The sequence below is a fragment of the Mytilus edulis genome, chromosome 3, assembly GCF_963676685.1.
Source record: "Mytilus edulis chromosome 3, xbMytEdul2.2, whole genome shotgun sequence".
Taxonomy (NCBI): domain Eukaryota; kingdom Metazoa; phylum Mollusca; class Bivalvia; order Mytilida; family Mytilidae; genus Mytilus; species Mytilus edulis.
Genome location: NC_092346.1, coordinates 36,945,773 through 36,973,425, shown reverse-complemented (window position 1 = coordinate 36,973,425; position 27,653 = coordinate 36,945,773). Strand labels below are relative to the sequence as shown.

At 31.4% G+C, this 27,653-nt stretch overlaps 1 protein-coding gene across 10 annotated transcripts; it reads right to left on the bottom strand.

Moving 5' to 3' along the window:
- Positions 1-5,474: 5,474 nt before the first annotated feature.
- Positions 5,475-25,533, bottom strand: LOC139516372 (protein numb-like). 10 transcript variants are annotated; one of them, XM_071306432.1, is made up of 11 exons: positions 25,206-25,522; positions 23,073-23,217; positions 17,794-17,868; positions 16,267-16,344; positions 15,627-15,773; positions 14,353-14,385; positions 12,390-12,443; positions 11,750-11,945; positions 10,867-11,088; positions 10,233-10,430; positions 5,475-8,359 (listed from the first exon to the last, which is right to left on the bottom strand). In XM_071306432.1, the coding sequence occupies exons 2-11, from the start codon at positions 23,199-23,201 to the stop codon at positions 7,989-7,991; spliced, it is 1,503 nt and encodes a 500-aa protein (XP_071162533.1). In that variant the 5' UTR covers positions 23,202-23,217; positions 25,206-25,522; the 3' UTR covers positions 5,475-7,988. The 10 variants fall into 10 exon arrangements, with proteins under 10 accessions (XP_071162533.1, XP_071162535.1, XP_071162534.1 ...); XM_071306434.1 differs by having other exon boundaries at positions 15,633-15,773; XM_071306433.1 differs by having other exon boundaries at positions 23,073-23,209; positions 25,206-25,506.
- Between the last annotated feature and the right edge of the window lie 2,120 nt (positions 25,534-27,653).

Sequence of the window (27,653 nt, the reverse complement as noted above, 5' to 3'; positions counted from 1 at the left end):
AGCCGGTAGTCCTATAATATAAGACTTTCGAGGTTCATATCATTTACATTCAACGTTTTTTTACTATCAATGTTGCACCCCAACTCGGGGTTAAACATTGATAGTAAAAACAATACATGATAAAAAACGTTGAGTGTAAATGATATGAACCTAAGAAGTCTTTTATAATAGAACTGCCCGCCCAGAAACAACGTATTTTGGAGAATGCACACCTTTCTAGACCCATACACAAAAGAACTAAAATTGAAAACAGTACAAGAAAAACAAAGGCCAGAGGTTCCTGACTTGGGACAGGCGCAAAATTGCGGCAGGGTTAATTACATGTTAAATGTTTCAATGCGAACGTTCCAGACAATCACATAAGTCGACATTAGGGGGGTCATCTTGAGCTAGTAGGATATAAATATTTGAAATGATCATGCAGCGACTGTCAAGACGAAGAACTGAAATAAATGACTGTATACTTGATAATTTGTATCTTGTTTATATGTATTGTATACGATTTTGTCATATTCACATTCACTAGAGAGCCTGTCGCAATTACCGTGATTTTTTTAACAATTGTTGTCTTTCAAGAAGGACCTGCTTACGCTTCATGGAGCACTTTTAGTCGCACCAGTTGTTTTAGGGGTCCGTGTTTCTAATTTGATTTTAGTTTTCAATGCTGAATGGTGTTGTTTGTCCTTGTGTGTCTTATTTGTTCTCTGGTTTGTCTTTTGTCCCTTTGTTCACGATTCTTTTTTTTTTAAATACAATGCACTTCCTACTTGCAACAATGCACTTCCAACTTGCAACAATTTATCAAAAGAAAAGCTGCTGGCTTCTTCGACTTTGAAAATGTTTCCAAACTGATGCATTCAACTTAAAGAACTAGCAACATCAGAGATTTTCCCAATTAGCTGGCATTTGTTGCTTGCTATAGCATTCTTCAGATTATCTATCAGTTTCAGTTTATTCAGTCTGTGTCAGATTGGTGCATGAACCAATAACAACACCCAACATTATCCGCAACAGCATCTTGAACAATTCCGATTAATTAATCATTGTATCCTAATCAATAAACTGATTACGGTACTGCGGTTACGTACATTACCCTGCTCAGTACTTTTAATGTTGAAAGACATTTTTTTTCTTTTTTAAAAAATTAAATAGACAGAGGTAAATGTAAAACATTTATTGTATGGAAGTTTGCAGTAAAAATTGGTAGTCAGAACCATACCGTGTGCTACGCTAGTGGTATAGGTTAAGAACTAAAGTGTGTACAAAAACTAATCTCATTTCAAAACTTTACCAAGTATGAAATATGGTAAGTAATGTTGCATAACAGCATTACAGGAATATCATGATTGATTTATGAACATACCTCAAGTGTCCTTCGACTTCCTCAGTAGGGGCCTAAAAAAAGATTTTTGAGAAACAAATTTAAATTTATCACTTAGGCAAGATAACCAAAGCTTGAATCACAAACAATTATTCTAGAAAACCCAGCTGGTCCAGAAAATTCTGTACTTTTCATATGCTTCATTTAAATCAATTGATTGATTTAGTAAATGATACTTTCAGCACTGTTGCACTTTTTTGTGGCAGTCTGTTTTTATTCATGGATGAACATGGAGTGCCTAGAGAAAACCATCAACATTCAATAGGAAAACTCATATTAATAGTCAATTAAGATCGGAATCTACACACCTGCCACAAGCTGGATTCAAACTCACAACCTCAGTGTTGATAGGCTAGCAATACAGTAGACAAACAATTTCAGTCACAAAGACATCTTGTTGCAATTTAATTTAATAGCAACAGTATATATTTCTCAACAAGAATGTGTCCACAGTACACGGATGCCCCACTCGCACTATCATTTTCTATGTTTAGTGGACCGTGAAAGTGGAATAAATTCTCTAATTTGGCATTAAAATTAGAATGATCTTATCAAAGGGAACATGTATACTAAGTTTCAAGTTGATTGGACTTCTACTTTATCAAAAACTACCTTGACCAAAAACTTTAACCTGAAATTTGCACTATCATTTTCTATGTTCAGTGAACCGTAAAATTGGGGTCAAAACTGTAATTTGGCATTTAAATCAGAAAGATCATATCATAGGGCACATGTATACTAAGTTTCAAGTTGATTGGACTTCAACTTCATCAAAAACTACCTTGACCAAAAACTTTAACCTGAAGCGGGACAGACGGACGAACGAACGAACAGACAGACATACGAACGGACGCACAGACCAGAAAACATAATGCCCCTCTACTATCGTAGGTGGGGCATAAAAATAAAAATGAAACTTCTAAATGACTCTCAAACAAATCTGACCTCCACTAGAATGTTCATCAACAATTAATATACTCCTCAAATTAAAAGTTCCAACATTCAGCTGCTGACAACTAAATCTTATGGATTCTGGGTAAATTAAGAAGCTTACACTAAAACATTGTGAACAAAAAAACTCCCATGAAATGACTTACAATCTTTTGAAATCTAATTAACTATGAGAAATTTCAAAGTTCATACCCAAAAATGAAAATAACATTACACCATTGGTTACCTCATTGGTAGAATTTCAATTGTTTGAGACGTGTGTAAAAAGACCAATCAAAATATTTTGGTGACCGTTTTTGGAATGCATTAGATTCTGAAACGACAATTACTGGAAAGGAGAATTCTGGGCAGAGGAATATCTATAAAAACAAATATATTTGCATGATTAAGTTTATTTTATGTAGAATATAAATATGATAAAATCAATTCAGACCAGCAGCCAACAACAATAATCCATATTCCTATTTTATTTCCTGGTTTCACAAGCTATTATTGTATAACAGAGTTTGTTAAAATGCTGGTTGGACCTCAAAACATTTTTACCACATGTTGTCCAGTCAACATCATTTATAAGGTACCAGTCAACATCATTTATAAGGTACCAGTCAGACAAAAGTTCATTGGAAGATCATTAAAATTATACCAATATTTTTTTTTTTAAAGTTTTATTTAACATTTGGTCCAGTAGGTTGGGTTAACTATTTAACCTTAACAAACTTCAGAATAAAATTACTGTATCTAAATGTTTAGAGCTAGAAACAAGGAAATATCAAATTAAATACATGCAAAGTTTCACATTCAAAATCCTACATTTTGTGAAAACGGAGTAATTTACTGTCAGTAATAATTTAATATTGAATGTAAATACTGATAAAAGACTTGAAGAAAAATTAGATTTCTTTGACAACCATCTTCCTGCAATAATTGAAATACAAAATTTATTTTCCCTTATATTTTTTAATTCTTTTAAAATTTGAAGTTGTAGTAGAGGATGAATAATCATTTATACTGTAATTTCTATTTCAATCCAGGAAATAAAACAAATTACTAGCCATATGTTCCACACTTTTCTAAAAAGTACCAAACACATAAAAAAAGATGGTAAAATCTATTAAGTAGAAAATTCTATCAATTCAGAAAAATCTCATATAATATAAAAATAAAGTTCATAATAATAATCTAATAAAAAAAGACACCATTTTAGTTTAAAGAAATAAAAAGTTTCACATCTTCATCCCAATAATTGTTAGATTTTAAAATATAGTATCATGAAAAAAATACAACCTTGATATTATAAATAAAAAAATCTCTACAACAACCTGTGTATGTATGTATATATATAACTTTTTTTATATGTATATATATAGATATATTTATAACTTTTGGATGAGGCAAGAGAAGGGGACACGGTGAGCTGATTTTCTGAAATGATTTTATTGTATATTTTTCAAAATTATTATACTGTATATAAATGGTTTTACTGACAGTTATGAATAAAATGTATGAATATTTACTTTATGATGAATGATCTTTGGATAAATGTCAGTTGACAAAAACAACTATTTGATATTAAACATTGTTACAAAGTACAGACTTGAAGCACAATCTTATATTTCTTTAAATCTTTTCCTTATATAAGGTGACCTAAAAAGATTATGACCTATACTTTCGAAACAGGGGTGACACAAAAAGATTTCATTTTGCCCCTTAATATGAACTTCAATCAAAATGAAGGGCAAAAGGATTTCAATTTTGCTATAAACTGATAAAAAAATCTACTAGCTTTGATGAAATCAAGATAATTAAGAAATGTGCTATAAGCCAATGGAGATAAAAAGCAGAAAACATATTTTACATAATATAACCAGGACTGAGTAATAACATTTCCTCTTCAGATATTGAAGTCTAAATTGAAAAGTTTTGTGTGTTGTATGACACATTAAAAACTACAGTAATTTCAAGGAAAAACTACCATCTAAAAAGGATTTGTAATTAAATGAAAATCCAACCTACTGTTATATGATGACAGTATGCCTCTTATACAAAAAATACTGATTATATTTATCAGTTGGTACACCAGGGTAATCTTTTACATTAATAAACAAGAATGTGTCCTCAGTACACGAATGCCCCACTCGCACTATCATTTTCCATGTTCAGTGGACCGTGAAATTGGGGTAAAAACTCTAATTTGGCATTAAAATTAGAAAGATCATATCATAGGGGACATGTGTACTAAGTTTGAAGTCGATTGGACTTAAACTTCATCAAAAACTACCTTGACCAAAAACTTTAACCTGAAGCGGGACAGACGGACAGACGGACGGACGGACAGACGGACGGACAGACGGACGGACGGACGGACGGACGCACAGACCAGAAAACATAATGCCCCTCTTCTATCGTAGGTGGGGCATAAAAAAGGTTTTTGTTAGTCTGCGCTGACTTGTTGTTTTAAAATTGGGACTTCCAACTTTCTTTTCAAGTGACCCAAGTATCAACAATTATTTGTGTTGTGACAAATCTTTGTGTAAACAGTTTGTTTTCAGTAAAAGTTGTTTTATCCTACATTAGTAATATGAAGGGTGTTTTAACCTAAATTTGAAAAAGACAGACTGAATATTATTTAGTAGAAAGCAGGGCATGTATCATAAATTTAGTTTAATATGAACTTTATAAAGGGAGTTAGAACGCTTTTGGACAATTATTAGTTTGATTTTCCTTAATTTGAAGCAAAACTTATGTTAAGATAGGTTATATTCCTAGAGCTTTGATGTATAAAACATTGACATAGATTTAAATAAATTTACAGATAGAACTACTAAATATTACCTTACATGATTGAAAATCCAACACAAGGTTTATACAGTACAAAAAGAGACTTCCCAGGATAAATGTTGCTGATGTACAGGATTTATTAACATCAAACACACTTATCAATCCTGGAAAGTCTATTGTCTTTCATAGTGTATAACTCCATCAAATCATATATATATATATATATACTCATTTACTCCTTACACTTTATGAATCATATTTTTTAGCCTCTCTATAAAGGAATTTTAAATGAATCTATTGATATATGTAGTTAAAAAAAGAGGCTATTATACAACTTATAGATAGATAACATTTTACATATCAGTTTTTCATTTTTTTTCCGCAGGTGAATAACACAACCATTTACATCGAGTATAAAAAATAAGTATGAAAAAAATCTATTGACCTTGAAATGATTGTTACACATATACTGACCTTGAAAAAGGAACTGCATGGAAAAAATATCAGTAAAATCAATCTGATGATCAGTGTAAAATAAAGTCTTCAAAATGAATCACTACACTAAAATCAAATCATATTTTCTCAATCCGACACTCTAAGAATAAATAATGTTATGCACTTTTAAAATACTACAAAGTCTGTAATTTCTCTTAAATGCCTCCCCCCTTAAAAAGCACAAAAATAAAACTCAAATGAGAAGCTTATCAAGTTATCTCCCTTAATCATGGACCATTATTTTTTAAACTGCAAAAATATTACAACTAAAAAAAAAACCCACTCAAAATCACACAGGCAAAAAAAATAAAAAAACTTCTAATGGAAGGCTGAACAATTTGTCTCCCCCTTAATTATGCGCAAAAGGGGAGACTAATCAAATTTTCCCCCTTTCATTCACCCTTTCCTCCATGGATATTTTTTTTATTACATACTTGATTCGCATAGGATTTTTTCAATAAAATAATAATCATTAGGTTTAAAGTATTAATGTATTGGGGAAAACAAATATTTCATCAAATAAATTTAATCAGATAATCTTATGAATATCCTTTTCATATTGGATACAAATTTTATTTAGTCTGATGCAGACATTTCCTTATCAAAGCGTTTCAACTGAGGTACTACACAGACGTCACAAGGCGTCATTATGGAGTAAAGGGGGTGGCGTCAAAAGGCGTTATTATGGAGGAAAGGGTTAATGTAAATTTATATTAATTTTCTCAAAATGTTTTTCAAGGTTTGTTGCCCCAGTCTTCTTTTACAATGATTTACTAGTAATTTAAACCATGCAGTTCCTGTACAAATTTTCTAATCATAACTCATTATTTATACCTGGTTTCAGTGATAACTGCATACCATGACAGAATAACAGACTGTGCTTGCATGAGTGACAGCCCTTGTTAAAGCTTAAAGAAGAGAAATATCAATGAATCTTTTGGCATTCTGACTGAAACCATGTTTGTTATTTCTATAAGATAAAATCACAAATAAAACAGAAATTTTACCTATTTGATATAAGCTTTAATATTCCACAAGAACTAAATTTCAATCTACTAGCACATGATTGTCAAAATTATAACATCTATTTGATAAGGCAATTATAAAGCTAGTGGGAAAAAAACCTGTGCAATGTTCTACAACAATATTGAGAATAAAGTGGAATCCTGTTTTTTTTGTATATTAATTAGAAGCTTGATGTTCGAAAATGAAATAAAAATTTGAAGGAGGCACACAATAATTAGGTAAGTCAGGTTTGCAGGAGAAACTAAATTTAGTCATTCCATACCTCTCATCATAGATTACCTTTATCAAGCTTTAATCATATAATGAAAGAGTGGTCCATGATAAAAACAAGTTTTAGCCTTGAACCAAATTTCTAAATATTCATTTATAAGAAATTCTATGAAGTAAATTTATGCTTGTATGCAGTTATCAGAGAAATCATAAGAATTCTACATAAAAAATATTTCTAGAATATATTGTGTAATTCGTAATTTTAACATATATAAAAAGACGAAAAATTCATTGGACCCCAAAAAAACATATATTGATCACAACTCAGCGATAAAATAAAATAATGTTATAAAATTTGCATGATATCAATAACAACCATTATTCGGTTTATTTTCCATGTAATAATGAAATAAGGAAAATAAAGCCAACAACCTATAACAAAATAGAAAACAACTATGTACGTGACAGGACTGAAATGTCTGGTTAAAATTAGACCAGCTAAAACAACTAAAATACTGTCACATATATAGGTGTAAAAATATACAAATATGGTGCAAAATAATATGTACACAGGGGTTTTTATTTATAAAAGCACCTTATATGCAAATAAAAAAAAATCACAGATTTGTATCCTATGGGAACAACACTTCTATATAATTAGAATAAAATAGTCTTACCCCGACCCTGCAGTAAATCTTATTAACATTGGAGTCATTATTGTCTTATTGTTTACATATAAAAATGGTAGCTGATTACAAGTTCTCTATTCTTTTTAAGTAGTAATCACTTCTCTATGACTTCTTGCTTAAATGGTGATGAATACCATATATTCTTCTGTAGTCAATTCAACATCTGTTTTCCAATGATGATCTGAATATTAATACAAAACCTCTTTCTGCCATTATACATTTAACAAAAATTTCTCATCGGAATCACTTGTTTCCAGCATATAAGGAATATAACTCTATATGTTGCATGAAGATGGTGGTTTCTGAGCGAAAATCCTGAAGACCAAGTTATACCATTGAAATTTGTAGACACTGATATGTACATAAGCACAAATAAATGCACCGAGGTATTGGTAAATCTTGTATTTAGTATAACTTGGCTATATGAAAAATAAAAACTTCATGTTTATAAGGTCCTGTTAAACCTTTGCTGAAAAAGGATTACTTTGTTTACTAGTAGTCTTAGCTGCCCATGCCACATCGAAAGGGTCTACGCTTTGTGCCGCCGCGGACGATGAAGACCAAGCACTACCATTTTGTTGAAAACTTCGTTGACCGGACATTTCCGAAAGTGATGGTTTATTATATTGCCGGGGAAATCCTGACATTTCCCCACTGTCTATGGAATGACTACGCATATGTTGTTGTACCCTTGGGGGAGGTTGTGGAACACCATTAGTCACAGATCCTTGAGGCACAGAAAAGGGGTTTGTAGAAGTCTGTTGGGGCCAAGTAGGAGCCCAAGGATTTGTTTGGGTACCAGGTTGTGGTGCTGGTTGCTTTGTATATGCTGAAAAATTAAAGATAAAAAATAGTTGTTAAAGCATTTTATAATCTGAAGTGAAGGTTCATTCTTTAGTCAGTTGACCCTGAAAATTCACAAAAAAAATATGGATTTCACACTGTCTAAATTATGAATTATAACTTTGTGAAGCTGTAAATAGAATACCTAATTCATGCAAAACAATGATTATTTCATTAACATTTTGGCAGTTACAAGAGCACAAGTATTACAAGAAATATTGTTTTGCCTTTTGGGTAGCTCATTATATACATGTATTGAACTTCCTCTGTTAAAATTTTTGTTGGTGTATTTTTAATCGTTATTTGTGTATTTTTTTTTATTTTGGCTATTAACATATATATAGCACAAGCATTACCAGAAAAATGTTTTCCCTCTTATTTTGTCTTAGGTAGCTCATCAAATACATGTACTACGCTACCTCAGTCAGTATTTCTATTGATGTACTTAATTATTATTTGTGTGTTTTTCATTTTACTGTGTTTTATGTAATTTGAGAATTGTGTGACCTGTTGTAAGAAAGTTTTAATGCAAACTGAGCTGTTTCATTGAAGTCTACAAAATCAACATTATCAATCATTAAACATAATTGATCTAAGGGTGAGTCTTGATCCAAATTGCAACTATTCAATTCCTTATTAACTAAATGTTTTACAACATATAGGTACATGTATAATCAATATATACTAAATATACAAAATATACGATCATGACAAAACAGACAGAAGTTTTAAATACACAAAAAATAAATACATATAAATATAATTCCAAATAGCAAATATTTGTAACAAATAAATTACAAATCATTTTACTAAAAACAGTCATTTCTGAGCTTCAGTGCTCTAAATATATATTTTCCCAAGTTGCACAAGTCTTTTACATTAGTATATAATAACTTCATATGCTTTTTACATCCTTGATTGTGTTAAATTGAGCAGAGGTTTAATGACACATTAAAATACCAACATCAATACCTCTTATTCCAACAGACATTATTGATGTTCTATCTGTGGACCGTTGGTTTTCCCGTTTGAATGGTTTTACACTAGTAATTTTGGGGCCCTTTATAGCTTGTTGTTCGGTGTGAGCCAAGGCTCCGTGTTGAAGGCCGTACATTGACCTATAATGGTTTACTTTTATAAATTGTTATTTTGATGGAGAGTTGTCTCATTGGCACTCACACCACAGCTTCCTATATCTATTTAACATAACTGACAACTTAATGTCAAAGGCAAATAGGACATACATATTCAACCAAATAAAGTTAATAATAAAGATTCAAAGCCATGAATGAGGAAAACGAACTGCAGTTTCTTAATTTGAGTTCAGCATCATTTCTACATGGAATAATTTCATTTTTTTCCCAACGTTTCTAATTTAAAATGCATTGTGATGTAAACTAAACTGGTCTAATGATTGATTTATACTTTGTAACGACAGGGTATCAAGTACTACCTCTATTGTGGAGTAATTTGTTTTCAAAATGGTATTTGTTTTCAATTTCATGTTCCTTACTTAGTATTCCAATGTTCCGCAAGTCTCAAATTAGCTTATGTAATAACAAATTGTTGTTGTATCTAAGGTCTGTTTCTTATCTATTGAAAACTTTTTGTGTGATATCCAAGTTTATGAACCTTTCTGATGCAATGATTATTTGGTTTGTGACAGCAGATAAGCTGTGAGCATGCTATTTTGTCATTACAGATAGCTGTTCAGCTTTCCTCTATGCAGACTTTTAAAGATTTTTGACAAACCTTGACTTCCCATGATGATATTGCACGGTCTGTGGTTACAATTAAATCCTTAGGTTTTACATTGTTACCAAGTATTTTGTTGTGACAATATTGCTTAAGGACCTTACCTGTGTGTGGAGTATTTTGTTGTGGTGCTTTCTGGAATGCAGGTGAAGTATGATTTGATTGTGAAGACCGAAAATTGCTGGAAAATGGATCATCATTACTAAGGGCAGATAACCCTTGTGACAACTGTTTACACAGTTGAGATATAGATTCCTCTTGTTCTTTTGTTGGTGACATTTCTTGTATTGGTTCACTTACACCTGAAATTAAACATAATAATGTCCGGTTCAATACATAAGTAAAATTTTACCATCTGTTAAGAATTAGCTTACTTAAAATTTTACAGGGCAATAGCCTGTAAAAAAAAATATTTTTTCTTAGCTGGCATTAATTTTTTTTACAAAGCGCATCGTAAATACAAAACCTAAATGATCATGGCAATGATGAAATATTTATCACAAATGTTAGATATAATGCATTATCAATGATTATGGTACAATGATAAATAAAAACTTTTGAAAACAGTATAATGTCTCTTTTAAGCTTTTCATGTAATCACAATAACTTATCACACATTTACATGTATGTCCATATTGTTTATCAATGTTCATCAATCACAAAAATAAATGCATGTGAAAATTTCTGAAATTACAGTATTGAATAATAATAGCCAGAAGTTCAAATCTTTCTACTTACCAGCACCAGGATGTCTTGGAGGTGAAGTGTCCGTTATGGCGTTTTGTCTTTGTAATGTTGATGGTAGGTCACTTAGACGTAGTGAAGTTGTTCTTTTGAAAGGGGATGAATCTTGAAGCTTCTCAAACCCTCTGAATGATCCCTGCCTTATCAACATATCATTTGTTGCTTTGGGTCGCCCAACCGCAAAAGGGTTATCTACTGATCTTACAGGAACAGGTTCTATAATATTTTATAAATAATGAAAAATAAATAAAATCATCGGATTTCAAACATTGAAACTTTTTATTTTGTCCAAGAACATGCATAAAATTTGTATTGATTATATTATCTTTGTTATGCAAAAACTAAAACTTAATTTCTTTAGACCCTTTTAATGAATATGCATGGAACAGTCCTAAGACATTGATTTATCTTATTAAAAGTGGATACTTATACAACATACATAACACCACAAAACATTTCCAAACACCAACAATAGTACATTATCAACCAGGCTAGAGGTTTATATAGCAGTGACAATTCCTGGACCCTGGTTGGTGTAAAGGGCATACCCTTTTGATAGGAAAAATAATATTTTTTTATTTATCTTCCAATGTTTTTCACCTCAGCAGTAAATATACAGCTTTATGAAATTATCCCCCCCTTTTTCAAAAATCCTGGAACTAAAAATACCCATCAACCATTTAATCATTTTTGTACAATAACAACCAACCATCAAATTTCAATAATTTTATTGTCTAACCATGCTTTCATATTTGTGTGCAGAATAGAAATTAAATGTCTCTTAAACCAAACCCTGGCCTAAGTTTGGGTTAATTAATACTGACATGGCTAAATTCTTATAACAACATTAGTTTTAAAGTCATAAGTCATCACTTACCAGCTATAATAGCACTTTGTGGGTCAACAATTTTTTCTGTTAAGGTAGCTTGACGGAAGGATCCCATTCGTGTAAAACTGGTTTTGTCTTGGTTGAAGGACACTGTAACGTTAGTTGTCACATCTTTGTCCCTTTTCTGTTTACGTTCTAAACATATAGCAAATGCGCAGCCCACAGCATGGCTCAGTCTTTCACCCTGTAAAAATACATTAACATTGCAATTCTTCTGTATTAAAAGGTATACTGTAAACCAACTGATTTTTGCAGAAACTTTATTTCACATTTAGTCTTATTAAGCCCACTTCACAGCGATTAAATTTCGCCATTTTCACATTCAATTGATGCACTTAAATAATGAAAGATGCAAGTTTTACATATTTGTGACGATTTATATTTGCATTATATATACTACTTTTGAAATTAAATTGCTTAGAAAATAAGTTGGTTCACAATATTTGGTACACATGCAAGTTACACAAGTCTCTGTATTTTTTGTTTGTTAATTGAGTGTAGGTAAACAATAAAGTAATAAACAGAAAGAAACAAACAAATAAAATGTAAAAAAAGAACTGAATTTGATAAAATAAAAAGAACAAAACAAAACAATAACTGGTGAATTCTCATTAAACAATATATCTACATAATTTTCTCCTCTTCTAATATTGTTGAGACTGGCCACACACTGAATCTTTGTCTGTGTTCAAGAATAGAAAAGCGTGCTGCTATTGTTAAGCTAGATGTCTGGGTAAATACAACATTTATGGGGCTGGTTAATATAGGAAATATATATATATAAATATGTATTTATAGAAAATTTCAAGATTTATTTATGCTAATGAAAGGATCAGATAATTATTAGTCATAATTTATATATGTTTTAATATTAATAAAAGTTTAGTTTTTAAAATTGAACATTTACTTACTTTTGGTATGAAAAATTTGAATGAATGGGTGTAATGTTTCAGTTTCATTTACTTCTTCGGTTTCGTAAACAATTGATTTAGCAAAACAGAATGTGAAAGATAACCACAAATTTAAAACACAACCCAACAATAACTTTAATGTAAACATGGATAAAACCACAAGAAAATAAGCATCACAAATTGTTCAAATTTTTAGTTTGATATTTATAACCTATTACAAGCTTAAGACTTGTCTGAGGGCTGAGAAAACATCCATGTCATTTCGAAGCCTTTTATAGCTCATTATGTAAGCAGTTTTGCACATTGTTGAAGGATAATTGGTGACCTAAAATTGTTAACTTCTAACTCATTTAGTCTCTGGTGGAGAGTAATACGATAGTTGTCTCATTGGCAATTATACATCTTATTTTTAACTTTTCTTTTCTTTGATTCTGTCTCTCTGCTCTAATTGTTCTCAACAAGTTTAAAATATAGTTAAAAAAATACACATGTGTCTCTTCATGATGCTCTTAATCAAAGCCTACAAGAATTGAAAAAAATCAAAATTGACAAAAACATTAAATGTGGACATTGACTTAAAATATTTTTACTTTAACATATAGGGGTTAACAAGTCTAAATTTTTCAGCTGCATATTTAGGATTTGCTGGAACAAATAACGTAAAGGCAATTCAGTATGCTTTATGAAGGCTCTAAAATTGATTTTCTGCAATGAAGTAGTTTATCACACTGACCAGTAACCCTCACACTGTAAGTGCATACATAATATACATGTATGCACATGCCTGAAACATTATATGTACCATTTTGTCTATTTTTGATTATCATAATATTTTTAATAATTGTTCTGCTTTTCTTACCTTTATCAAAACAAAATGAAATGCAATAATTAACAAAAATTGTTTTATTGTCTGCACATAATTTTGAAATTAGATTAATGATTTTTGGCGTTTTACAACTAGTTTCATTTTGGCAGGGGAAGCCCAAGTTCACTAAAGAAACATTGACCTTTGGGAGGAAAACTAGCAATTCTAGTCAATTAAAATTGGAGACCAACCCACTAACCATGTGTAGGGCTTGATCTCACAACTTCAGTGTTGACATGTTACCAAAGGCCACAATTGCTTTAATATATACCCTATTTTTATGCAAATTTTAGCAACATAGATAAAACAATCTATGGTAAGTCCCCCAACCATTGTTCAACTCATTTACAGCTACTGCTTAAAAGTTGATCACATTTTGGTATATTGAAAAACAAAAGTTTTAATAATCTATAAGGTGTTTAAATTATCATAACATCATGATCATAGTTGCTAATGTTGAATATATTTTGTGTTTTTAATTTTATACTTTTTGGCATCAATTTTGTTATTATCAATAACCTAGAAGTTATTGCAGTCTAAAAATTGAGCAGCATTGAACTATATATCTCTTTTACTCTGTACTTGAGTTAATATTAATAAAATACTCTTGATTTTTATAACTTTCTACTCCAAACCCTACTGACTGACAGATCTTAACATGATTATAGTAACATGTTATATACACCTTTCTGCCTAATGGTTTCATTCATATCTAAATAACCACAATATTGATAATTGTCCTATTCCAAACAATGTTAGTATTAATACATGCTTTTGTTACTAGCATAGGCATGCAGAAACTTGGTATTACTCACAGAACGTCTATTTTTGTGTCTGCCTCTGAAGAACTTTATAATAAAACAAAACATAAAATACCTACTGAACCTAAAAATTATCAACATAAAAGCATTCTGAATAAAACTAAAAATAGCTCTGGCTTTTTTCTCTAATAACTAACATACGATGTATATAAATTCTATAAAAATGAAAACAGTGACCATGTATTGTTTACATCCGACAGTGTTGTACATTTCTACAATGTTAATTTCATAACCACATAACTAATAGTAGCACATTCATTTTGTATTATTAATTAGATTAGGGGGAAACAGGTTCCACATTTTACTTATTATTATAGCCACACATGATCAGTTTCAATCAATGGATAATGTGCAAGGGTAAAATTTCTGCTTGTTTTGGATAAAATTGTTGCAAAAAAAAATTTTTAAAATTGGTTTTTGTTACAACATCTACTCTATGGTCAAGGCAATAAGAAAGTAACACATACAATTAAAATTTCATGCTACACACAAATTAGAGAAAGTGATAGACAGCATACTTCAAAGTTTCATCATAATCTACCCAAACTACTACCCTAACTAACAACATTTGATGCATTTAAATATCTACTGACACTTATATGACCAAAAACAGAAAACTTACATTTAGACTACGCTTTACTTTTATGTGGCTTTATTTTGTCTTACAATAATAAATATATCAGCACTTACAAAACAGGAAAAAAATAAACACAAAATGTAAATAATGTTACACAATGGTTAAAAATAAACAGAAAATCTTAAAAATCAAAAGGTGGGGTTAAACAAACTGAGGCATAGTTGGGGTAAATAATATTGAATTCCGTTAACATAATAAATACTTAAGAAAACTGCATTAAGTATCCTTAAAATATTGTTGTCAAGAATAAAAGATAAACAATGGTGAATTTTAGATAAAATAAGTATTTAAGAACCAGAATCTTTTAAAAGTTTTAAATAATCTTATGTGAAGGAATGATTAATAAAAATCAAGCACAGACAGGAAACATTTTGTATTCCTTCCATTTCTCTTAAATTTTAAATCAGTGTACACAACTTTCCTGAGGAACTGTTCCTAAAATTCCAAGTATTTACTAATGTATAACATCACCATTTAAATAACATGACACTCTTTTTCTAAAACAAAATGCAGGCCTTGAAGTCTTTTTCCTAACCTATATTTCATCTCTGGGCCATAATTTTGGAGAAGTCCTTTGAAGAATGCTTTGTGCTGGACACAAGCTTAAGTTTCAAATGAAAATACTACTGACACTTACGGACTCCTTGACGGCCAAGAAGCCATGGCACATCCATCGTCGTGTTGTTCCGTCACGACAAATGTAAGCAAATCCTTTCTCATGGTTTCTATCTGGAGCACAGAACGACACCTTTTCTATAGTCTGATCTACAATCATGCTCTGAAATAACAAAATTAAGGTTAAACATGTCTAACAAATGTCTTACAATGGTTCTTATATCTTGAGCACTGAATGACATATTTTCTATAGTCTGATCTACTCTCATGCTCTGAAATAACAAAATTCAGGTTTAACATCTGTAGTAATGGTTACTATCTGGAGCACAGAATGACATCATGTTGCTACCAGTGTTAATTTACTGATAAACAGAGTGAATGATGGGGAGTAGAGGTGACAACTCTCTGAATAAAGACCCAGTCAATCACTCACAATTACTGCCAAATAATTACAAATAATTGAATGCAAGATACCATTTTTAAGCATGCACAATTTTGTAGTTACAAAGACAAGGAAAATTATTTGGCTCATGTTTTTTTTAATGCGGTTTCATTGTCATAGTTTGGTAATTTTTCAGTTTTTATACTCGTAAGAAAATTTAACATGTATAAGAAATTAGAGTGATGACTTAGCCCTAATTACTATATTATTATACCTTGCTTATTTCATCCACAACTCGTAATGCATCACCAGATACATACAATATTGCTCTCTGGTATTTTCCTTTACATTGCTGAAAAAATAACATTACTCATGAGTACAATGTTCATGCATTTAACTACTTTATGTAACCATTTCTATTGGATTCTAACACATGATTATATTTCAAAATTGTTTTGAACTTATATTATTTTGTGTATAAATATGATTTCATTACTTTATTTCCTTCATGAAGATAACAGCCAAACATGACAAAAAATTGTTTTGAACTTGTATTATTTTGTGTATAAATATGATTTCATTACTTTAATTCTTTCATGAAGATAATAGCCAAACATGACAAAAAATTGTTTTGAACTTCTATTATTTTGTGTACAAATATGATTTCATTACTTTAATTCCTTCATGAAGATAATAGCCACACATGACAAAAAATTGTTTTGAACTTCTATTATTTTGTGTATAAATATGATTTCATTACTTTAATTCTTTCATGAAGATAACAGCCAAATATGACAAAAAATTGTTTTGAACTTCTATTATTTTGTGTATAAATATGATTTCATTACTTTTATTCCTTCATGAAGATAACAGCCAAATATGACAAAAAATTGTTTTGAACTTCTATTATTTTATGTATAAATATGATTTCATTACTTTAATTCCTTCATGACAAAAAACATACTTGTGTCTCTTGGTGATTTTTTCTCAGTTAATGTTGGGTGACTTCTGAGTGATCACATGTGATACATAGTATGATTTTTAATCAGAGTGATATAATTTTCAATCACATGACCTGTAGACTGTTGTCATTCTTGTTCCATAGCAAAGTTTAAGAACCAGGGTAATGTCAAAGAATGTCTCATTGTTTATCTTAATAAGTTCAAAGGAACATATTAAGACCTTGTTGATAAATTTAATTATTACATTGGTTGCAATGAAGAACATTGATTTCCCAGTTAAATAAAAACTGATAATTTCACATGTGAAATAAACGATGTTATTTCACCCTCTGACGACATACAACAACAGGCCTTGTCAAGACATCAATAACGGCGAATCAAAACAAATTGTGAATGCGTAGGAAAAAAGATATAATTCCTAACATGTTTTACATTAATTTCTTTAAAAAAAGCTGTTGCCAATGTAATAAAAAGAATAACTAATTACAGAATTCAAATATTGAAAAATATTCAACTCATGACCGAACAACACTGATAATTAACAAATGTGCTATGCGCATTCATGAATTAATGTGTTGTTCGGTCACTCATTGAATATTTTTCCCTATTTGAATTCTTCGATTAGTTATTCTATAAGTACTAACATTGGTTTGCTTATCATCTTAATTACCTGTTATATTGTTTATTTTTTTTGTCTATACATATTTTCAGCCTTAACTGTTGGTTTTTTTTGGTAATATACTTCTGATACAAGGTACTTTAAACAATGCTCAATTCTGTTGTTTTCTTCTATCATATTAATATATAACTGTATCCAGAAACAAACTACATGTACTTACTGACTTGAGTGTTTTAACAGCTTCTTCACAAACCTGCATGCCCCTAGATTCATACACTTCCATACAACCTAAATACTGTAAAATATCAAACAATTAAATCTAGTTTTGTTACATTTGTTAAAGTAAAATGCAAACCAACTGACCAAACATTGTTAAGGGTTAAGTTACACATTAAATCAATATTTATTTACTGTCAATGAATGCCAGGTTTTGTAAAATAGTTATTGTTGATATGGTGAAATCCTTCTCCTTAAAAATCTGATAAACACTTTTAGTTCAGCACAAATAAAAGATAATTTAATTATATTTTTGTACTGAAAGAAACTTAATACGCTCTTCCAGACCTTTTCTGTTTAAAAAATTGGTGTGCTTTAGGCCAATTAAAATTAATTGCTAGATTTTCATCCCCGCCCGCCCCGATTTTTTTTATTTAACAAAAATACGATTTCCGGATTTCGGTCATGTCCGTTACCAGGAACCATTGATAATTTCGTTTCATTCGAAACTTTCTGTTTGAAATTTCTTTTTTGTATTTCTTCGCCAGAATAATCCCATCGAAAATGATTAAAGGGAAATTCCGCGAATTTTTACTTATCATCTAATCATGTTCATCTTAACATAAAAAACACATTTGCAAAGTTTTTAATTTATATTCCTTCTAATAACGGAGAAAATCAAGTATTTGTAACTTTTTTGGTTGAATTCTCGAGTGGGTCGTGACGTATTAGCCCGATTTATTGAATTCTGGGAAAAAATAAAATCTGTTTAACTCTTATAGCTTATCGACAATATACGTAATTAAAAGCGCACAGCTGACGAATGGTCGAAGTTATTAACCACAATATAAGAATGAACGAAAGTGAATATGCATATGTATACCGTTTTGTATTGATTGAATTAAACTCCTATAAAATTATCTCTAGTAAATGTTTTTGAATAAATTTAATTAATTATTGTTGAGATTTTTTTCATAAAATATTTATTGAACATTTTTACTGATATTGAACTGAAAATATTTCAATTCTATTTACCGTTATTGTTTTGATAATCATTTCAATGCAACTAATGTGTGAGTAGAGTGTGTATATTATTTTGTAAAGGTTACTGTATATTTCTCGGCTTGAGGTCAATTAGTTTACCTTGTAGCTATTTAGCCGCAGGTGTGAGTTCAAGCGTACACAGGTATAAATGTTGTTATTTGGAAAGGATAAACAGAAAGGATTAGAAAGAGTATATGCTGCCATGATGTTAATTCACTAAGATTTAATTCACGATGAGAATAAAGATACAATAATTGAATTGTGTAAATTAATTGAAAATAAAATTCTGATTCGTAATTCCGAAAGTGTATAACAATAAAAAGAAACAATTTTTGATTACTTTCTTAGCGGCAATTGGCGTAAAGATTCAAATATGAAGCCAAAAATAGTAGTTTTAATCTTTAATAAAAACTAAATGCAATATTACCCAATTTGATATACCATTGTACATCTGTTTGATATCATTGACTTTACCGGAATTTCTTAACTTGTATTCAAATCTGGCTGTGTTTAAATGCTAATAAAACTATTGCAATTTTAAAGTTTTTAATTGACAAACAAATACAACATACAACATGCATAATTTTTTTTTAGTTTCTTTTTAACATTTTATTCTTACATAATTAAATACATTTGACAATCATTTACACGAACTTTTTGTGAAAAGAATACCAATTATCTAAGCTAAGGCATTATTTCTTTTGAGAATTTTTGAGGATTTTTTTAAAAATTCTATGATAATATTTGTGCAATGTTGAACATGATAGCCGGCATTAATCCAAATAAGTAATACAGTAGTTGTAATAAAAGTTATATTTTAGTCATGCATAACAGATATTGACGAATTTATAATAGTTCGTTCATACATCGTTGTTCATGAAACAATCATTATTAGTATACATGTAAGTTTCCTGACGTCAAAGAGCCATTGAGGATGAGCTCCAGAGAAATCAGACTAGTGGCGTTTCGTTCGTTTGTTTGTTGGGAAAGGAGAGGAAATGCAACCGCTTGTACAGATAAACGACAGAATTACCATACAAGCATTTATAGTCAACACAATCAGAAAGAGTTCCCATCGTTAGACGGGGAATATGAAGGCTTCCAAGAATGAACAAGTGACATGTCTAACTCTGAACAGTTAGAAACCAGACTATCGACATCGACCGCTTGTTCTTGATATTTGAAACTGTATGCATATATATACGTATACGTTGATGATATAGTGATGAGTTCTTGCGTCTGACAAAAACTAAATTCCTTCATGGTTATATCTTGCCATACGTTTATATTGGTTTGTAAGGTGATTACTCAAAATCGTTATTTGAAAATCCTGACTATGAGATGTAGATTCATTTCAATACAGAAATTTCGTCTATATATTTCACAAGTGTATAACACGGAGAAGCTCTGAAGGTTCATTACTCCCATTTTGTTTGGGTGTGAACCATCGATGTTTACAGCAATATCAAAGAATAAGGTGATGATGGTAGAAAGAACTATGTGCGTCATGTGGCAAATATTACATGCATATCGGACAATGAGTTGTCAATCTGTATGAAAAGATTTCCAATACAACCATATTATTGAGAAGGAATATTTACATGCTATACTCTCGTACTAGTATTACAGGGTTCTTGTGGCGTTCACCTTAGACACACATCGTTTTAACGATGTTTAAAAAAAGACAGAACCAATTTAATGTCATATTTCCCTATTTTTTAAATATAACTAAAATTCTTTTATCTGACAAGAATATCCCTATTTAGCGAACAAGTAATTTATTCTTTTTTCTGTTATTGAATACCAAGAAAGAAAATAAATCCCGAAATTAATTTCAAAAGTTTCACAGCAAAATATTCACATCCCCTGGGGATAATTAGTGTTCGTCCAGTGGCATATATAACAATTGTGATGACGAATTCCTTCCTTTGTTTGAGAACAATCTTATTGAAATATAAATCTGTGATTTTCCTAGGTCCACAGCTTCAATGAACCAAAGCAAAAGTTATACATCGACCTGTATTTAAATCAAATTGGTTCTCTTCTTCTTTTGGTATACAACTGTAGTCTATCGACATTCGATGATTACATACTGTTGGCATACGTGGACTAGTCTATTTACAACACGTTTACCCCTATTTATTCAAAATATATGTTTTTTTCTTATGTTCAATGTATACACGTATATATTTTAAATTGCGCTATTGTTCCGTAACTTTCTATCCAGTCGTATAAACGAATCGTCGGCAAGTGCGTACATTTTTTTAAATCAATATTTCTGGTCTGTTCCAATCTGTCCTTCACTATTGACAATGACTATATATTACATTTTCCCAAATTCACCCTTGAAAAAAATATTTAAATAGATTTTAATTTCATCAAATCTTATTTTTTGGGTATTATTTATATTTTTATGAATTATATTCTTTACACCAGAAATGTTATTTATAAACAAGCGTATGAGTTTAGTAATGAAAAGTAAGACAGAGCTGTATATTATACATCTGATAGTTCAAAATGGAAAGTTATAAGTTATCAGCCATGTACACTGATCAATACCTGCAGAAGTGAAACGATGCATGAACTTGCAAGCCCGACAGGAAATCGCTTGAATACCTGGACGTGTCACCTCACACCCCTCACAATACCTTTGGAAGTAATACCTTTAGCCATGCTGGTGATCAGATGAGGGAAGATCAAAATATATTTGAAAAAAGTTTTATTACTTTAAAGAATTATGAACAAATTAGATTTTCGAAAACAATTTTCACGGAACACTTAATTATGATTTCAACTTTGACTTTTCACCTAATTCCAATATCAACAGTTTAAAAACAACAGACCATGGTATTTTAAAAAAAGTAAGAATATTTTCCGTATCAAGTTAGTTAGTCGGATTAAACAACCGTACGATTGACAAGATATCGACACGCAATTACGACTACATCGGTTACTGTAGTTTTGTTTCTTTGTGGTTTATAGACACATCGTTTTTATTCATCGGGAAAGAAGACAAGATGGCGGATATCGGAGAATTGATACTCTAAATTTAAAATCGATGGTGATCGCTTATCTAGCGGAATAAAACTTTAATATCTATGAATTTGAGCATTTTTATACAGAATGAACATAATATCAATTTTTGATTTTTTTGCGAAGTTTCCCTTTAAGTCGAAATATTCTGCTGCTCTATGATGACAACATCATCTACCGAGAATAGAGATTGATAACGAGAAGGGCATGAAATATTCGAGTTACGAGTAAAACGCCTTGTACTTGAACGCAAATTGCGGAAGTCACCGGTAGTCACAAGTGAATCGAAAATCATGTTTTTTTCTTTATTTATACAATGACTTTGTGTCAGGAAATTTGGACTGTGAATGATATCCAAAGCGCAAGAATCGTAGAACAAATTGGTACAAAAAACATGACTGGATTAAAGAAATTGACACAAGCACGAACTTGTTTGAATTATGACCGTATATTGAGAAAAAAATGTCGACAAACACGCATTTTAATTATAACAAGCCTTCTATTCACCCATGGCTTTTGTTTTTGTTGACAAACAGCAAACACCCTCTGTTACTGTCCCTACCATCAATTTAGTCTTTAAGCCACAACTAATTTGTTGGTTAAGTTCATGTTTTACATCATAATTTCTTTCAACACTGAGTTTACATTTTATTCTGTACTCGTAATACTTGTGTTGCATACAATTGTACCAAAACATTTAATTGATTTTATGACGACTACAAACCATTGCTTAGAAAGCAAAATAAATGTGGTGTAGGTATACTAGTAGTCTAACTGAAGACTGAAGAGAAATGCTGTCTACTATAAATAGGTTTCTAAAGCGGCAATTGCATGTATAACAGTGGTTGCCAATCAGGGATTTTTATTTAAGAGTTTGAAAAATAGTGTAGGATTCCTTATACAGCATGTATATACATTATACAAGCTTGTTTCCCACTAGCATATACCCCGCGGTATGAAAAACTCATGACGATGATTTCATATGAAATAAAATTTAAAAAATAAAATCCACCCGCCCCATTTTTTTCAAAAATTTGGATGAAAATCTTCTAATTAATTTTAGTTGGCCTTAATATCAATGCATGCACATCAAAATTGATGGCAAAGAATCAACAACATGTTAAAACAGTGACTTTTACAACATAAATTGGTTTATATAACTTAGATAAACCTATAAATTCAGAAAAATCAACATGAAATATTTACCCGCACTTGAAAACTACATGTTCCATCTCTAACTTTTTTCTCATCTTCTTGCCACTGATGTGGTTTTGAGCATTCTGGTACATGGTCTTTCTTTTTCCGAAAACTCAGTCTTTTCTTTAATCTTTCCATTACTGCAACTATTTTTCTAACAAATATTAATAATAATACTTTATTCCGAAAGCAATACAGCTTACATGTATAGGATACATACAGGGGTCGAAATTAGCGGCTCGGTGGTCCAGGACCAGTAGAATGTGCCTCGGACCTGAAGATTTTGTCAGCTGGTGGTCTTGTGGACCAGTAGAAATTTGTCGATAAAAATCACTGATTGCATCGCAATCTCTGTTTGTTTACAAAACAATTTATCTGTGAAATCAATTACACGGTACTCGGGGGGACAGGGGTATTACAATTGAGCAAGTTAATTAATATCTCGGGTGAGCGTCCTTCACAACAATAAGAAATTTTTGGAAGGAGTTAAACCGCTGGACAAAATAAATAAAACAAGTGAAAATCAAAAGGAAGATCAAAATAAAGTATATGAAATTAACAAAAGGAAACGCAAATACCAAATATCATGGGAAAAAGAATTATATTTATATTAGTGTTTGTCAAATGAATGTCATTTTAGCAGGACCAGTAGATTTGGAGCCGGACCAGCAGAGTTTTCAGTCCACTGGTCCGGCTGGCCAGTACACAAAAAAGATTAAATACGACCCCTGGATACATATACACAATTTTACACCAATATAGGAATTTTATAAGAGATCCATAACATATATAAATATAAAGGTGTGCATGAAAGAACATATAATACATAATACAAAATATGAGCGGAAAATGATATAATACTTAAATAAAGTGAGAACAAAAATATTTTTTACTGCAATTAAATTCCAAGTTTTTCTACAGACACCTGCACTAAGCTTGTAATGTCAAGCATATCAATTTATGTCAAATAAGTACTTATATAATTTGTGATGTTGACATTAGGGAAAGGCACAATGAGATCAAAGGCAAGGATTTTATTGCAACGCATATTGTTGTGTAAAATGTGCATTTTCTTTAGTTTTTTTCAATTTAAATAAATTAGTTTAGGTTGCACTTTGAAAATACAGCTGTTTCACAAACCACACTACTTTTGTGGAGATATATAATATTCATAGATATTTTATTTTGTTTACCTACTGGTTCACAGATATGATCTCTATGTTACATATTATAGAGACTTAACTTGGAAATGTTACATATATAGAATCACATGAATTGCAAGCAATTTGAAATCTGTGGAAGACCCATCCTTAAGGAAGGGTAGAACAGACTTTGACTTTAAAGTTTAAACTCCTGTAATTCGTGTCATATAAATATTAAAAATATGCTGCATAGCCCTATATTTTGACCTTTTAAAAAACTGTAGTGCATATAACCTATTCATTCTAATATATATTTTTTACGAAACTTCAATGAAAAACTGGTACGTAACAGCTGCAGTTCCTAAGGAAAATTGTTTTGTCCATATTTACAGAATTGCAACCTATAAACGTTACTGGCGAAAGGGATAAAAAATGGTCTACTGATATAAATTTAAAGCTAGTCTTTGACCACAAGAACTTAAAATCCATTCAACCACTGACATCAAATTTCTTTTACACATTTTTTGACAGATTTTGCTGCACCATGTGCACTGTCACAAGATACTGATCTAAAAATGCAACTTTTGATTCCAGACAATGATAAAGTGCCAACAAAATGTTTGACTATCAGGGTCATCCCTTATTAGAAAATGAAAAAATTCACTTAAAATTCTTAATTCACATTTATACCTATAAATACTTACACTTCAGTGTGATGGGACAAAAATTAGGTCATCAATAAATATGTATGAGTAATTAGGAGTTTTACATGATTACTCATATTGATTGACAACTTGGACATTCATAAAGCTGGTGTTGCTGTGAACACCTATAAATTATTGATTGGGGATAACCAAATGATGAGGAATAAAAAAATGTCTGCACCAACTTGTTAAAAATTTATGTCAATTTTATGGCAGCCATGTTTGTTTTCGTTTTAAACTCAAAGTGCAACAGTTTACATTTTATTTGAAAAATATGAGAATGTAAGGAAGCTTACCTTCAAGTTAAATTTATGCTGAAATTTTTTTATGTATTAGACTGCCTGATTTGTATACAAAGTGATTTAAAAGTTTGTGTACTGTAAAATTATCATTTTCATGAATGAACCACTGAGACAAGTGTCAATTTTCAACAATTTCACAGATGTTCTGGTCACATATCCACGGTTAAGATTGTTGTCCGTTTATCTAAAATTTCCAATTAAAGAAATTAAGCCTCCTAAGACAAATTTTATCATAAAAGAAGGTGTAAGAAGTTCCTAATTAGCGTGGGTAAATTTGTATTATCGAAACGGAAGTGGACTGATCCTTGGAGCAATGCAGTACGCATGTGTCATCGGAAATACCTTTCTAAGTAATAAAGGCGGGAAATATGAACTCGATTGAAAAAGAACAAGAGTTCACACACTGAAATATCTCGCCTTCTTAACTAATCATTGATATTATGTTGATAGTCCTAAGTATAAAGCTTTATTAGAACGGTCACATAAACTTAACATTAACCAAGATAGCTAAACAAAGACCAATGAACCATGAAAATGAGGTCAAGGTCAGATGAACCATGCCAGGCAGAAATGTACAGCTAACAAAGCTTCTATACAACAAATATAGTTGACCTATTACTTAAGAAAAATAGACCGAAACACAAAAACTTAACACTGTGCAATGACAGGGGCGGATGCAGGAATTTTCGAAAGGGGGGGGGGGGGGGGGGGGGGGGGTGCTAACCCAGGGCACCCAGGGCAAAGGGGGGGGGGGGGGTGCAAAACATATGTCCCGATACAAATGCATTGATCGGCAAAAATAAAGGGGGGGTGCGCACCCCCGGAACCCCCCCCCCCCCCCCTGGATCCGCCACTGAATGAACCGTGCAATTGAGGTCATGGTCAAATAAAACCTGCGGGACTGACATATAGATCATAATATATTTCCATACACTAAATATAGTTGACCTTTGGCATATAATATTAGATAAAAAGACCAAAACTTAAAAACTTAACTTTGACCACTGAACCATGAAAATGAGGTCAAGGTCAGATGACATCTGCCCGCTAGACATGTACACCTTACAATCATTCCATACAACAAATATAGTAGACCTATTGCATAATGTATGACAAAAACAGACCAAAACACAAAACTTAACTATAACCACTGAACCATGCAAATGAGGTCAAGGTCAGATGACACCTGCCAGTTGGACATGTACCCCTTCCAGTCCTTCCATACACCAAATATACTAGCCCTATTGCTTATAGTATCTGAGATAAGGACTTGACCACCAAAACTTAACCTTGTTCACTGATCCATGAAATGAGGTCGAGGTCAAGTGAAAACTGTCTGACGGGCATGATGACCTTGCAAGGTACGCACATACCAAATATAGTTATCCTATTACTTATAATAAGAGAGAATTCAACATTACAAAAATTCTGAACTTTTTTTTCAAGTGGTCACTGAACCATGAAAATGAGGTCAAGGACATTGGACATGTGACTGACAGAAATATACAAAGTATGAAGCATCCAGGTCTTTCACCTTCTAAAATATAAACCTTTTAAGAAGTTAGCCAACACCGCCGCCACCGCCGGATCACTATCCCTATGTCGAGCTTTCTGCAACAAAAGTTGCAGGCTCGACAAAAACTCAATATTTATAAGAATGACTTTTTATTTTTTGATTTCGGTGCATTATATTTAATCGATACCATCAGTTACACTTTCTGCAAGACCTGCAGATGTAATTTCCAAAATAAAGCATTAGTAGTATACTGCTGTTCAATGAGGGGGGATAGGACCTTCATCGGGACTCCAGGGATCAAATTCTTTTTTTTTTGCAAATTAAGGGATAATAGGATTTAAATTTATTTAAATTTGGGACCTCAGGATTTCGTGATTTTAAACCTGGGATTTCGGGGATCAGACCCTTCCTACCCTCCCCCTTCAATAGCCATAATTTGATAAAGCGGAAAAAAACCAACCCAACTACTTTATTAACCGACAGAAACAGATAAACTATAATAGGAAAACAACGGAAACAAAAATACTGAACTGCCACAAAAATAAATCCCAACATACATAGAAGAAGACTATTTGGTAACAACTGCCATATTCCAGACTTGGTACAGGACATTTTTTTACAAAACATGATGGGTTGAACCTTGATTTATCAGGCCCGTAGCCAGGATTTTCCAAAGGGGGGTTCGTTTGACTCACAAACTCGACTTTAACAGTCACAATTCGAACAGAACATCGACTTTAACAGTGCTTATTAGTTTTCAAGGGGGGGTTCGTCCGAACCCCTCGAACCCCCCCTGGCTACGGGTATGTTTATGGCTAGAAAATCTCCTTCTTATATGACAATGTTAAAAATTGTGCTAAAATTAAAACATTACGTGACAGGAAAACAGTACAAATAAATGTATGAACCCTCAGGACAGAGAAATA